The sequence below is a fragment of the Sapajus apella genome, unplaced genomic scaffold, assembly GCF_009761245.1.
Source record: "Sapajus apella isolate SASKATOON/1434 unplaced genomic scaffold, GSC_monkey_1.0 scaffold22, whole genome shotgun sequence".
Taxonomy (NCBI): domain Eukaryota; kingdom Metazoa; phylum Chordata; class Mammalia; order Primates; family Cebidae; genus Sapajus; species Sapajus apella.
In genome coordinates this window covers 9,986,423-10,002,276 of record NW_022436962.1, presented here as the reverse complement: position 1 = coordinate 10,002,276, position 15,854 = coordinate 9,986,423, and the positions used below count along the sequence as shown (strand labels likewise).

Below are 15,854 nucleotides of genomic sequence, written 5' to 3'. Positions count from 1 at the left end.
TTGGGAAAAATCAATTTAGTGGGACAGATGTTTTTTGAACAGCTACTATGTGCTAAATTTAAAAAAAATCCACAATAGGCCAGGCCTGGTGGCTCATGCCTGTAATCCCAGCACTTTGGGAGGCCGAGGTGGGCGGATCACGAGGTCAAGAGATCGAGACCATCCTGGCCAACAAGGTGAAACCCCATCTCTACTAAAAAGACAAAAAAATTAGCTGGGTGTAATGGTGCATGCCTGTAGTCCCAGCTACTCGGAAGGCTGAGGCAGGAGAATTGCTTGAACCTGGCAGGCGGAGGTTGCAGTGAGCCGAGGTCATGCCACTGCACTCCAGCCTGGCACCTGGTGACAGAGTGAGGCTGTCTCAAAAAACAAACAAACAAACAAAAAATCCACAATATACTTATTTGCTTAATCCTAGAATATATATGAGATACTTTTAGAATTGCTAATCCATATCTATGTAATTAAAAATTACTAATTACTGTAAAATATTTGTTTAGAAATCTTTTTATCTTCAGATTTATGATATATATCAAGACAAATTTCTTAGGTTATTTTCTTCTTCATTCTCTTCCTTGTGGTTATGTTATTCATTTGTAATACAGTTAGGTTTATTTATTACTGTTTGCATTCCACTTTGGGTTGTACCCTCACCCTGCCTTTATTTATTTATTTATTTATTTGAGACAGGGTCTCACCCTGTCGTCGACGCTGGAGTGCAATGGCATGATCTCACCACAACCTCTACCTCCTGGGATTGAGTGATTCTAGTGCCTCAGCCTCCCAAGTAGCTGGGATTATAGGTGCCCAGCACCACACCTAGCTAAATTTTTTACATTTTTAGTAGAGATAGGGTTTCGCCATGTTGGCCAGGCTGGTCTAGAACTCCTGGCCTCAAGTGATCTGCCCGCCTCAGCCTCCCAAAGTGCTAGGATTATAGGTGTGAGCCATGGCACCCGGCCTGTTTGTTTATCTTTTGAGTATGAGAAACACTAATGTTCTAAAAGTCAAAACTACCCTAAGGTATGCCAAGAGAAATGCCACTCCTTACCATTTCCCATTGCCCCATTCTTTTCACCTCTTTTCCATCCGTCCCCTATAGGTAACCAGTTAAACATTAGTTCCTAGATTAATCCTTCCTGCATTTCTTTTTGCAGAAATGAGAAGATACATGGATATTTGTATATGTTCTTCTCTCTTACATGAAAGGTAATAAAATGCAAAAGACTATAGAGATAGTCCCTGACTTATAATGGTCTGACTTAGGATTGTTTGATTTTATGATGATGCAAAAGTAATAATGCATTCAGGAGAAATACTTCCAATTTTGATCTTCTCTTAGGCTAGCAAAATGTAGTACAATATTCTCTTGTGATGCTGGGCAGCAACAGAGAGCCACGGCTCCCAGTCAGCCATGTGATTACCAGGGTAAACAACCCATACTCTATAGTGTATTGTGTTGCCTGATGATGTAGGCCAGTGTAAGTGTTCTGAGCACATTCAAGGCAGGCTAGGCTAAGCTATGATGTTCCCTAGGTTAGGTGTATTCACATACATTTTCAACTTAATATGGGTTTATCTGTATGCAACCCCAGCAGAGGTCAAGGAGCATCTGTAGTAGGCTACACGATGGAGACTCTTTCATATTTTGTTTTTTTCACTTAACATATCCTGGGAATCTCTCCATATCAGTTCAAGGAAATCTTTCCCATTCTTGCATAGTGCTCCACTGAATGAATATACCATAGTTTTTTCAACCACACCTCTATGTATGGGCATTTAAGTTGTTTCTAATACTTTGCGATTACAAAAAATGCTGCCACAAATAACCTTGTGCATATGCATTTTTGTACTGTTGGAGATATAACTTCATGGTGAATTCCTAGAATCTGCTAGATTGGAAGTTAAGTGCACTTAAAATTTTGGCAGATACTGCCAAATTCCCTTCCAAAAGAGTTGTGTCAGTTTGTGTTCCCATCAGCAACACAGAAGTGTGCCTGTTTCCCCAGAGCCTCACCACAATAATATGCTACATTTTTGTCTCCCCATGCACTGTGCCTGTAAGGGGCAGAAACAGGTACATTCAGCCACAGTATCTGGAACTTATCCACTTTTCAGCAAATACCACAGCTAACACCCTGGTCTAGGCCACCACCATGTCCTCCCTGGGTTACTGCAGTAGCTTCCTGTCTCCTTCTTACATCTTATCTCCATAGACCAGCCAGGGATCCTTTAAAAAGATGACTCCCTGTTCAGAATTCTCCAGTGGCTTCCCATGTCCCTCAGAATCAAATCCAATCCTAGCACATGAGGCCCTAAGTGTCTGGCTTCTGGCTTCATCTCCTGTCACTTTCTTCTTCACTCGCTCTGCTCCAGCTATGCTGGCTTCCTGCATATGGCAAGGGTCTCTGCACTTGTCCCCTCTCTCCAAGATACTCTTCCCCAAGTATCCACAAGGCTTACTCCCTCACAACTCTGTCCTAACACCACCTTGGGAGAATCATTTTCCCTGTACCAGCTTCAAACAGTGTCCCCTCTCCCTTTTCCATCCCCTCACCTTGCTTTACATTTCTTAATGACATTCAGCAATACCTGACATATTGTATTTACTGGCTGGTCAACTGGTCATCTGCTTATCCACCTTTCAGTGGAGTGTAAGATTCATGAAGCCAGAAACTTTTTGTTGGCATATAATAAGCAATCAATATGTGTTTGCTGAATGAATGAAATGTATGCTGAATGAACAGCGGCTCAGACTTGCTTCTTCCTATTGTCTCTTAGGCACAGATATTTCGTCCTTGCCTGAACTCAGTTTGGACTTCTCTTTGCAAATTGCTTGACTATTAATCATTACTATCTTGTGAAATTTCTTATACTCCTATTCTAAATTACCACAGCTTATCTCTTTATTTAACTTATTACTTGCTTACTTATTTTCTCCCAACTGCATCATAAAACCACTTAAAGACAGGGAAAGTATATTAGTCCTGTTTCTGTTTTCTCACTTGGAAATGCATGGTGTCCAGCATTGATCAGGGACTTGATAAATTTGTTGACTGTTCAATACTGATATACAATGCTGTTACTTTAAATGAATAAGGGTAAGATTAAAAATTACAGCTGATTAGAATGAGATACATTGTAACCACGCTATCATAATTATTATTCCAAAAATGAACCTGAGCAATGTCCCAGTTTACAGGGAGAGGAAAAGGCAAGGGGAGGGAGGGAGAATAGCTGCCTCTGAATTTAGACATTTATATAGTTCCTTAGCTCCAGAAAGGTCACACTGCCCTTTTTCCCATCCAGAAAGGATAGCATCTAAAAACAATTTCTGATGCCCAGTTCCTAGAAATTTTCATAACACTAGTTCTGTCCTTTCTAAACACTCTAATCATTGGGAAATCAATTCTCTGGCAATTATTTCCACTGTAAATTCTGTCCAATGAGACCAGTAACTGATGAGGAATGGAGTTTATAAGATTCACCTTCATCCAAGTAGAAGAGAATACGATTTTACTTAGGTCAAGATGAAACCTGCCTTTGCAGATTCTCAAAAGCTGGATACAACTTTAAGACCAGCTACTAACTGAGTTCTTGGCCACGCTGTATCCAGCGAGACCAAACCAGAACAAAAACTGATTATAAGGAATCACTGCAACATGGAGAAAGGAGTTGTTTTCAAACCAGTCTGGTACAGAGAGTGACAAAATGGTCAGGCTGTGCAGTGGGAGATAACCCACACTTGCAAAGGCTCTGAGTAACGGTCAAACTACTGTTACCACGTAATAGCAGCTGTATTTATATAACGGCTGTAATTTAAAACTTACTCTCAAGCTAAATAAATGCTCTGTGATAAGTGGCTGAGGCATTTTGGGTCAAAATATGTGATGCCTTTCTTTCAATGTCTAGGTGTGGCTATCCTGGGGTATCAAACATTATAAGGACAAATAAGAATTTATTCCTTTTCTGAGAATGTCAGGATGGAAAGTCAATCTCTATTCTTACTTTATAAAGAATTCCTGGAAGTTCTTTCCAATCTTTGCACAAATATGGACAAGGCTGTCATCCTGCTTACCGTGTCTGCTGATAAACCGGATACAGCTTTCCACCACCAGAGGAATTGCCTGGCTGGAGTCCTGAAAAGCCAAAGGGAAACACAACATTAGAATCTTTGAATAGGTATAGCCCAGGGTCAGAGAAAATGGGCCAAACTGTGCAGAACTGTCTCAGCGGATCAGTGGCCGGTCTACAAAGAAGCACCTGGCCTGTCCTCCAAGTTCCAGAGCACAAAAATACAGCCATCTACATGGAATGCTACACAGATGCCTTAAAGTCAGCATGCCCTAAATAAAACTGATCATGTTTTATCCCAAACCAGTTTCTCACTGCCTTCCCCACCACCTAATCAATCAATACATTCTGTCACATCTGGCTTCTAACTACCTCTCAAATCCATTCACTTCTCTATCTCAACTGCCACCAACCCAGTTCAATCTACCAATACCTCAATTCCCATCCTTGCCATCCTCTGAGCCACATTTCTCTTCCTTCACATAGTGATTAGGTAATCTTTAAAAGTGTACATTTCATTATCTAAACTCTTTCAAAGACCTCTCATTACTCTCTTTTATAAAGCCTTGCATGTCGAGATCCTGCCTTTGCCTCCAGTTCCACTGTCTGTCCTCTCCCCTAGCTTCTGCTACAGCCATGCTGGCCACCTTTCTGTTCTGTAAAGTCCTCTTTCCCTCGTGGCTCTGCATGAGCTGCTCCTGCTGGGGGCATATTCTCCTCAACCCTGACTGCGACTCCAATGTGTGGATGTGAATATTTGTTGGCACTTGTCACCACTACAGCTCAAGCTCCATAAGGGCAGAGATCCTATGTCAATTCCTGGGTGTCCAGGGTTGGCCATGATGCTCTCACATAGGAGGTGCTCAATTATTTTCAGTTGAAGGTAGCCGGATGAACTAATGGAGGCTTCAGAAAGAGGGTTTGTTTGGTATAATGGTAAGAAAGAAAAGGAAAACTAAATAGTGGGGACTGATAGATACTAAGCAAAGAAGCAGGCCTCCCAGATGTCAATCTTTGCTCTGTTGTTTTGCTTCAAAATCTGGCTCATGACACTGAACTTCTCTGGGCCTCAATTTGCCTTCTACAGACTGAGGAGGGGACTGGAGGCAAGAAGAGTAATATTTCCTATTAGAACATGAACATTAGCACCTACCATTTATAGAGAAATTTAAAGAGGTGTGGGACCACATACTAACTCCTTTAGATGGACCAGTGCTGGTAACAATCCTATGGAGGAGGTGTTATTATTATTATACTCATTTGAAAAATGAAAAAGTGAAGCCAGGTGTGGTGGCTCACATCTGTAATCCCAACACTTTGGGAGGCTGAGGCTGGCAGATCGCTTGAGATCAGGAGTGTGAGAACAGCCTGGGCAACATGGCGAGACCCTGGTTCTACTAAAAATAGCCTGGCATGGTGTTACACGCCTGTGGTTCTAGCTACTTGGGAGGCTGGGGTGGGAGGATTGCTTGAGCCCAGGGGCCAGAGGTTGCAGTGAGCCAAGATCAAGCCACTGTACTCCATCCTGGGTGGTGGAGTGAGGCCCTGTCTCAAAAGAGAAAAAGAAAAGAAAAATGAAGAAATGAAAGCTTAGTGAGGTTAAGTAGCTGCTATGGTCACATAGCTGGCAGGTGGTAAACCCAGGATTCAAACCCAGGCAATCTCCCTCGAAGACCCAACACTTTACCACTACCCACACTGTACCCTAGGAGTTCAGCAAACGTTGCCAGGTGTGCATACCAAATATTACACAAAACCAGTAGGGTTTTATTTTATATTTTTAATTAATGTATTGTTTTTAGAGACAGAGTTTCCCTCTGTAGCCTAGGCTGGAGTACAGTGGTATGATCATAACTCAATTTAATCTTGAGCAACTAGTCTCAAGTGATACTCCTGCCTCAGACCCCTGTGTAGCTGGAATTACAGGTACCCACATCACACCCGGCACATCTTTAATTTTTTCATAGAGATGGAATCTCACTATGTTGCCCAGGCTGGTCTCAAACTCAGCCTCAAGCAATCCTCCTGCTTTGGACTCCCAAAGTGCTGGGATTACAGGTATGAACCATTGTGCCTGGTCTAAACCAGCAGGGTTTTATAATGCAGCAGAATGTATAATAATTCAGCTGTGTGGAAGAAAGATCAGCAAGAGGGGCCTGAACTTAACTAGAAAGGGCTTTAGACATTAGGACAGAGATTGGACTCTCAAGTGGGATGGGTCCGTATAGCTTCTGCTTGTTTGACAGGCTAGCATGGATCCCTACTCTTGCTCTGAATTTGCCACTGTAGCCATAGGGTTTGGCCACTATTAGGCAAGCAGCTGGGCCTCACAAAGAAGTCAGGCTGAGAGAGAACTGGCTTAGCCTCTAGCTCTCAAGCTTTCTGGGAACCAGGGATGATGCCAAAGGGGAGTTGGTGTCAGGACGGTCTAAGCAACCCAAATGCTCATCTTCATGACCCCTAAACCCATCTGCTTCCTCCAGCTTTCCAGCCATAGCAGCCAGTGTCTGTCCTCTTGTTGGCATCACTGACTGGCAAATTAGGCTAGGGCGATCTCAGGGGAAGAATCTTCATCTTCCTTACTCTAAGGAAGAAACTGGGTTCTACCATAAAAATACCAAAAAAGCTCAATTTGGGAGAAGTCTTTTTATGTTTACAGACTTGTTATTATATTTCTCATTCATAAATAATGGCAGCAGAAGCATGAAACTAGAGCCCTATCTCTCACCATATAGATAAACAAATCAAAGTGGATTAAAGACTTAAATGTAAGACCTGAACCATGAAACAACTGAAAAAACCCACTGGGGCAATGCTTCAAGGATACTTGTCTGGGCAAAGATTTTTTGAATAAGACTTCAAAAGCATAGGCAATAAAAGTAAAAATAGATGAATAGGATTATCTCAAGCTACAAAGCTTTTGCATAGCAAAGGAAACGATCAACAGAGTGAAGAGATGACCTAAAGAATGGGAGAAAGTATGTGCAAACTATCCATCTGATAAAGGATTAATAACCAGAATATACAAGGAACTTAAACAACTCAATAGCAAAAGAACAAACTATCTGATTAAAAAAATGGGCAAATGATTTGAATAGGCATTCTCAAAAGACATACAAATGGACAACAGGCATGTAGAAAAAATGCTCAATGTCACTAATCACGAGAAATGTAAACTTTTAAAAAACACGGTGAGATACAATCTCACTCCAATTTAAAAATGGCAATTATTAAAAAGACAAAAAAATAACAAACGCTGGCAAGGATGCAGAGAAAGAGGAATGCTTGTACACCGCTGGCAGGAATATAAATTAGTACAGCCATCACAGAAAACGGTATGGAAGCTCAAGAAACTAAAAATAGATCTACCATATGATCCAGTAGGCCCACTGCTGGATATATATCCAAAAGAAAAGAAATCAGTATATTGAAGTATCAGTATAACTGCACTCTCACATTTATTGCTGCATTATTCATAATAGCCAAGATATGGAAGCAACTTAAGTGTCCATCAATAGATGAATGGGTAAAACTTAGTATACACATACAATGGAATACTATTCAGCCATAATAAAAGAATAAAATTCTGTCACTTGCAGCAACATAGATGAAACTGGAGGACATTATGTTAAGTAAAAAAAGCCAGGCACAGAAAGATAACTACTGCATATTCTCACTTGTATGCATAAGCTAAAAAAGTTGATCACATGAAGGCAGAGAGTAAAATGATGTTTCCAGAGGCTGGGAAGGATAGCGGGGAATGAAGGGGTTAAGAAGTGAGGTTGGGCCAGGTGAGGTGGCTCATGCCTGTAATCTCAGCAATTTGGGAGGCCAACACGGGTGGATGACGTGAGGTCAGGAGTTCGAGGTCATCCTGGCCAACGTGGTGAAACCCCACCCATCTCTACTAAAAATACAAAATTAGCTGGCCATGGTGGCAGGTGCCTGTAATCTCAGCTACTCAAGGGGCTGAGGCAGGAGAATTGCTTGAACCTGAGAGGCAGAGGTTGCAGTGAGCCAAGATTGCACCACTGCACTCCAGCCTGGGCAACAAAAGGGAAACTCTGTCTCAAAAATTTAAAAAAAAGGCTGAGGTTGGGCATGGTGCAATGGTTCATGCCTGTAATCCCAGTACTTTGGGAGGCCAATGCTGACAGATCATCTGAGGTCAAGAGTTCAAGGCCATCCTGGCCAATATGGTGAAATTCCATCTCTACTAAAAATACAAAAAGTAGCCGGGTATGGTGGTGCCTGCCTGTAATCCCAGCTACATGGGAGGCTGAGGCAGAGAATCGCTTGAACCGGGAGATGGGAGATTGCAGTTAGCCAAAATCGCTCCACTGTACTCCAGCCTGGCCTGGTGATAAAGCAAGACTCTGCCTCAAAAAAAAAAAAAAGTGAGGTTGGTTATAGCACAGCAGGATGACAACAGTTAACAATAATTTATCGGATATTTCAAAATAGCTAGAAGATTTGGAATGTTCTCAATACACACACACACACACACACACACACACACAAATGATAAATATGTGAGGTGATAGATACCCTAATTACCTTGATTTGATTATTACAAATTGCATGCACGTATCAAAAGTGTATGTACCCCATAAATATGTACAATTATTGTGCATTAATAAAAATTATTAAAAACGGTAGCAGCAGTAATAATAAAGATAGTGATATGAGTGTCTGCATAGTTTTGTTGATCCTAGATTTATATATTATGACCTAGAGAGAGGAAAGTTGGAAAGCTTACAGGCTACTGGCTTTAACAAATTATGTGAGTATAAAATTTGGCCTGCATGTGCAGGAAATGGAATATCAGTGGTATTTAGAGGTAAGTACGAAGGGTTGGCAGGAAGGAGGGCATCAAAAATATTAACCTGCATGTCTGTGGTTGCCAGCAGCACTCACATGCAGCCCCCAGTGGATAATCTGTGGCAGACAAGCGTAGGCTAGAGATGGCCTGTCCTACTGCACAAGCATTTTTCTAGTCCCCATTGCTCCAATGGAGTCTAAGCGTCCAGTAGGAGCACAGAATGGACAAAGTCACAAACAAAGGCTTTGAATGCTCCTGCCATCCTCCTCTCCCCTTGTAATGTTTCTGAACAATGAGTAAATTCATTTCCCCAGGATGTGCCTGTGAGCTCCTGTGGTGCCATGAAAACCTGCACTTCACCATTGCCCTTGCATAGAGCTGATGGAGTTTGGTTTGTTTATTTACTTAGAAATGGAGTCTCACTCTTGTAGCCCAGGCTGCAGTACAATGGCATGATCTCTGCTTACTGCAACCTCCACCTCCCAGGTTCAAGTGATTATCTTGCCTCGGCTTCCCGAGTAGCTGGGATTATAGGTACCCACCACCATGGCTGGCTAATTTTTGTAGAAACGGGGTTTTACCATGTTGACCAGGCTGGTCTTGAACTTCTGACTTCAGGTGATCCACCCGCCTTGGCCTCCCAAAGTGCTAGAATTACAGGCATGAGCCCAGGCTGAGCAGTTTCTACATTTTTATGCACTATGTCTCTTCCTTTCTACCTTCTCTTAAATCCTTGTCAGTTTAATTCCTTTACACACTTTTTTTTTGTCATGAAATCTTAGGTTTAGAAGGGGTCTTTAAGGAATCAGGCCAAATTCTCATCCGATCAGATTAAGGAAACTTCAAATCAAAAGTGGAGGGAGAAAGGTAGGGCCTAAGCTAGAAAACAGAGTAAAGCAGTGGTCCAATGATTTGCAGGAGAAAGCAATCAAAAAGGGCCAGCGAGGTGGCTCGGGCCTGTAGTCCTAGCACTTTGGGAGGCTGGGGGTGGGGTGGATCATTTGAGCTCAGGAATTTGAGACCAGTCTGGGCAACATAGTGAAACTTAGTCTCTCTTAAAAAAAAAAAAAAAAAAAAAAAAATTAGCCAGGGATGGTGGTGTACACCTGTAGTCCCAGCTATTCAGGAGGCTGTGGTGGGTGGATTGCTTGAGCCCAGGAGGTGCAGGCTGCAGTGAGCCAAGACTGTGTTACTGTACTCCAGCCTGGGTGACAGAGCCAGACCCTGTCTCAAAAAAAAAAAAAAAAATCAGAAAGGTGGCCAGAAAATCTCTGAATATGCATTACCTGACATAATTTCACATAAGAAGGTTAGAGTTTTTGTTAGGTACTAATTTGTACATTTGTCAATTTTCATTTTCACCAATGGAGAAAATACAAATCCTGACAATAAATTATATGTGAGTAACGAGAAAAAAAAAAAAAGCATCAAGAATCAGATTTGGAGCCTCAGGGGCTGTGATGAATGGAGTCCCCCTGAGCTTTAATGGAGACGTGAGGAGAGGGGCTACGCAAATCGAAATGTGATGAGGGAAGGTGAGACTGATGCTGAAGGTAGAAGGTGCTTTCACAACTTTCAAGCATAAATGTCTAGTCGATCACTGAGGAGTTATACCCAAAGACTCAAAAGGACAGCATTATAGAACAAAAGAATGCTTAGGGAGAAGAGAAAGATTCATCTCAGGGAACAAGAGTGACAAGGGAAAGAATACAGAGAGACATCATGAGAGGACAGGGCCCTGGAGAAATGCCTAAATTTAGAGAAATGGAGAAAGAAAGGCCAACAAAGAAGATATGAAGTCACGGCCAGGAGAGAAATAATGCTGAGCTTACAGGGAGCAAGGAAGCTCTGGAAGCAGCAGTGGAAGTATCTTCTTTTAAAAAAAGATCTGGAACGGTTTAAACCTATTCTTCGACAGGGTCAAAAATGACTGGAACCCATTAGGGACCCTCAAAAACAAAAGTTACTAGCTTCTTCCTCTTGTTTGCCTGATTTGCCATAAACAAACAAACAAACACACAGACAATTATTTCCTGGTTACTTATACAAGATGACTCATCATCTAAGTAACATACTATTTTACCTTCCTGACCATTTTAGGAAAACTTTTTGCTGATCCACTAGTAGATTCGAACTGCTAGAGAGAAACTGGGGCAACAGAATGAAAACAAAATCTTTATTTGATTGGGGATTTTGGCGTATCCTGTAACTGCTATGCAAATCTAGCACCAGGCAAACACACTCTGCCTAAAACTGCTTAGGGGCAGCAGGATGCAAACCAGATGGGTGCTGTTCTCTTCCAATGGTGAGCCCAACCAAGGACACATATCACCTGCCAAACTGTGGTCTCTGGCACTCCTGCAGCCACAGTGGAGGCTGCAAAGCCCTTGCACACATGCTCCATCTATAAGCAAGATGCCTAGTTTCAGCCTAGGAACTGAAAAGAAACTGGCATCTTTCATTTTTTTTCTTAGTGTTAAAGGGAAAATGGCTTGCTCCCTCTACAAGATATGCCCCTATTAATTTTAAATGCATTAAATTATCCCTAGAAGTCACTCCATTCCTCTCTACTTTTAAATGAAATTACGGGAGAAAGAGGAAAAAGAAAGAGAAGAACAAGAGGAAGGAGAGTTGCAATTAAATTTTTATAATTTAAAAAATGTATAATTGCATCTGATGGCATTTGCATTAAGATAAGATCCAAAGTAGAGAAGGGGAAAATAGTGACAGCAAAGCTAAGACAAGTGAGGCCTATGTCATCCAAGTTCCCCAGCTTAATGGTCCACCCCATCAGAGCAGTCAGATGAGCTGAAGAAACGCTGGGGCTGCCGATACCACAGAAACCATGTGCCCTCTTTATTCGGTTATCTCCCTGTGGCTAGAGCCACTGAGAATTACCCAAAATGATTTTTTAAAGCCTGGATTAGCTTTCCCCTGAGCAGACACAAAGATATTTCTGAGCTCTCTCCACCTGCCCTCCTTGCTGTCTACTGCATAGCTGGTATGAGCTTAGGTGACATAAAATCATTTCAGTGTTTGCCATAAAGTATAATTAGGAAGTCAAATTTGCTACTGCAAAAAAATACTTCAATTAATTTTTTTTGAACAAGCACAAGTGCTGTTTAGATTATCCAGTGATGTGGATTATCCATGCCACCGCTCTCTAAGATCCTTCCTAATATGGGTAATGAGAGCTGGCTGCCCAGTAGCAGATTTTAATACAACACTGAAGATCATGTACCAAACTGCAGAGTTGAATGGCTCTTGCCTATCGTTCCTAGACCGGACTTAATCTTTGCCTTGTTAGAATATCCTAGGAATCCATCCATAATGACTATACTACCAGAAACAATCAAACAAAATCTGCCAACTTAAAGCGAGATTGTCTGGTCTAGGTAATTAGGTGCTGTGAGTTACTGATATGTTAGCACATATGTAGGAAGTGTCAAGCCTCTTTTGTGGTCTCAGAAAAGGATGCCATGGGCAGTTCTGGAACAATCTACACCAATCAAACCAAACCTTTAGTATGCAAGAGGATAAATGACCAGAAAGGAGAGGAACAAGACTATGGCCACTTCAACTAGTTAAATCAATGATGTTGCCACAGTATTAAATATACTCTGACTAAATGATACATTCCAAATGCAGGCATGAAGTCAGAAGTGTCTGTCCTGCACACAGTGGTGCTCAATAAATGCCTGCGGGTTGGACTATATTTCAGGCCAGACCAGCCAGGTCCTGGCTGGGCTCTTACCTGTTTCCTCACAGTTGAGCTGCGCCTGTGACCAATCCCGCCGAATCAGAGTGGACCAATCCAGCAACAAGGAAGAAAAACAAAAAATTGGGACAAAGGAGATAAGCAATCACTTTTAAACCCAGAAGTAAAGTTTTCAATAATTAAAAACAATCTGTGTGGTAGCTAATGAAACATGTGACATTATTCAGTTCAGTCCCAGAAATGGCTAAGAGACTTGATATATTACTTCCACAATAAAGCTTATTTATCCCCCCCGGCAAAAGTACAGACATCCCTGTGTTTAATGTCTACCACTACTCACAATTAGAATAGGAGAGAACTGGTTCAGTTTGTAGTAATATTTGGGTTAGACATTAAGAGTATTTTTTTGCCTGCAAGGAGACACTGGTAAACACCAAAGGATGCTACAGTTTTCCTTTTGTTTTGTTTCTCTAGGAAATCCTTAAAGATCGCTATCTTTACACAGGGCAATTTTTCTGGATTTACAGTGCAGAACATCCAGTTTGGAAAGAACCTTGGGGATCCTCCAGGTCAATGTTTTCCCAAGCTGTGTTTAGCCTCAGAAGGCTTTTCTCAAAGAGAATCTGACTCAGAGGCACAACACCCAACCAAGGAAACCAGGGCTGTGTTGCTCCGTGTGACCAGAGGGATGGGACCAGAACCTGGCTGCTGGTCACTGCTCTGCCCCTGCCACCAGGCCACTCCTGGGGAACCCCTTTGGAATCCTAGAGCTTCTTGAATGTAATTAAGTGCTCTGGTCTTATAGAAGAGGAAACCAGAGTTCAGAGAGGTGAAAGATGTGGCCCAAGGTCTCAGCAAAATAACTCAGCATCATAATTCAGCATCAGGAAATTCAACTCAGCTCTTTTCAGTCCCACAGAGCCTTCCGTAGAGTTAGGACCTCAGGTGAACTTAAACTAAGACTCTAACACCAAAAATATGTGTTCCAGAGAATCCCATTATCCTGGTTCCCTCCCATCATCAAGACTGGTATATTAATGGCATCTTTATTGTAATTCACAATGACAAAACGATCAAAGGCAAATGAAGCTATCTCTAAATAATGAGCCTATAATTGTAAATGGCCTCATGATTATTGTGTGTGTTGGGAGATATAAGTGGTTGACATAATGGGCTAACCAAGGGTCTCTAAGGAGTCTAACCCATTAAAGTCCTTTCTCTAGTTAAATTGGCACATTTCTAGGCATCTGAGAACTGTTGGCTGAATGAATACCTTACTCTCTACCAGCTCACAGATTTTCTCATAGCAGCACCGTGAGTGAGAGGGAAAATATTTGGCTGGGGTGGAGGAGGAAGGGAAAGGTGGGGAAATATTGGGAGGGGTGCATACTTGTACATCAAGCAAATATTTCTACCAATGCTCTTGGCAAGCCAATGCAATGTAATATTTCATTATCCAGCAACAGTCACTACTAATTAAAGGCTGCCTTCTTTTCTGGGCATAAAAATAATCAAATGCCATCTCCTGATCTTCTTTGATAATCCCTTTAACTCAGTTCTGCTTAGCTCCTTCTCGAAGTCCCAGAAAACCCCATTTCTTTCTGTCTTTTTCTTTTTCTTTTCTTTTTTTTTTTTTTTTTTGAGATGGAGTCTCGCTCTGTCACCCAGGCTGGAGTGTAGTGCAGTGGTGTGATCTCGGCTCACTGCAACCTCCACCTCCTAGGCTCAAGCGATTCTCCTGCCTCAGCCTACCGAGCAGCTGGGACTACAGGCACATGCCACCAGACCTGGCTAATTTTGTTTTTGTATTTTTAGTAGAGATGGGGTTTCACTGTGTTAGCCAGGGTGGTCTCGATCTCCTGACCTCATGATCCACCTGCCTCAGCCTCCCAAAGTGCTGGGATTACAGGCGTGAGCCACCACGCCTGGCTGAAAACCCCATTTCTATCTGAGATCAGATGGGGTCAGCAAGGCAAAGGGAAGGAAACAACCTCCACCCCAGGCCATTGCTTTGCAAAGTCATTCGATGCCCTTACAACTCTTTCCCTGGCTCTTTCCCAGACTGATTGCTCTACCCCTTCCTAGGCCTCCATCCCTTCCCAGGCCTGTCCCAGGCCTGTCCCAGGCCACACTCACCTGGCTAGACTGCAATCTGTCCTCTGACCTGTTGGAAAGACAAAGGCAAAAAGCATTATGTTAAAGGAGAAGGAGTGAAGGAGGGAGACCCACTCCTAGTAACTACCATGCCTATCTCCCCTAGATGGCCATAGTATAACAGTGTGTGGCAAAAGAGAGGAGAGACAGAGAGCAAAGAAAGCACCAAGATCCTCTTTGTGGGCAAGACCTGTTTCTGATGCTGATTCCCAGTCCAGGGTTGTTGGTCCCCCTAAACTTTAGGGTCTGCTTCACAATGGGAACATAGGAATGGATGTAGGGGAATAATAGCAACACAGATCATACTTAATAAATTATTAGAAGCTCTCCCAGAGATGAAATTTAGCTTCTCTTATGTTGGATGTGCATGTGGTGGGGTGGAAGGCCAAGTTTGTTTGCTGCTAGTATATGAATGCTCACGCGCACATATGCATACACACATACACAGCTGGGGCATGGGAGAACAAATAAGAGGAGTTGTTTATGGGAGAGAACAGAGAAGACATGGATGTTCTAGTTTTAGATGCATAGGAAATTCTCCTGTTAGGTTTGACTGAGGTGGCAAGGGAGATGGGAGAGACATGCTGATATTGCTATCAAATCACAATCCAATAGTAGACCTTAAGAGTTTAATGGGTCATTGCTAGCTTTTAAAAAAATGAAACTGAAAATCTTCAAGTTCATAAGAAGTATTCTCATGTTTTAAAAAAACATACATACACATCTACATGGGGATTAATGAAATATGTATTGCTTTCTTTGGGTCCACAGTTAATGAAGCTTGATCTGTTTTTAGACCTGCATTATTTAAACCAGGGGCAAACCCTAGCAGGTGCTGAGCTGGAGAAGTAGAAATCAGCGCCCACACTCCTTCTTATCCAAGCTCTTACAAAGGCAACTCCAAGGGCTGGGGGAGGGAGTGCAGGGCCTTTCCTCGCCTTTAAAGGTTCCTAATTGTTGCTTACAGTTCAGCTAATCTTGAGTAATGCCATCCCCCACCCCTGTCTCTCATTACCAAAGGCTCAGCTCTTATGTGCAAAAATATTATTCTGAGCCATTATTTTCAACATCTGTTCCATTTCCATT

At 42.3% G+C, this 15,854-nt stretch overlaps 1 protein-coding gene across 7 annotated transcripts in view; it reads right to left on the bottom strand.

Moving 5' to 3' along the window:
* The window catches only part of SRGAP2 (SLIT-ROBO Rho GTPase activating protein 2), a 266,495-nt gene that overhangs the window by 26,831 nt on the left and 223,810 nt on the right, over nucleotides 1-15,854 (bottom strand). For all 7 annotated transcript variants that reach the window (XM_032289007.1, XM_032289009.1, XM_032289008.1 and 4 more), the window contains exons 12-14: nucleotides 14,751-14,778; nucleotides 12,651-12,675; nucleotides 4,079-4,139 (exon numbers count right to left, since the gene is read on the bottom strand). In XM_032289007.1, coding sequence (XP_032144898.1) covers nucleotides 4,079-4,139; nucleotides 12,651-12,675; nucleotides 14,751-14,778 — 114 coding nt within the window. The remainder of the gene's footprint in view (nucleotides 1-4,078; nucleotides 4,140-12,650; nucleotides 12,676-14,750; nucleotides 14,779-15,854) is intronic.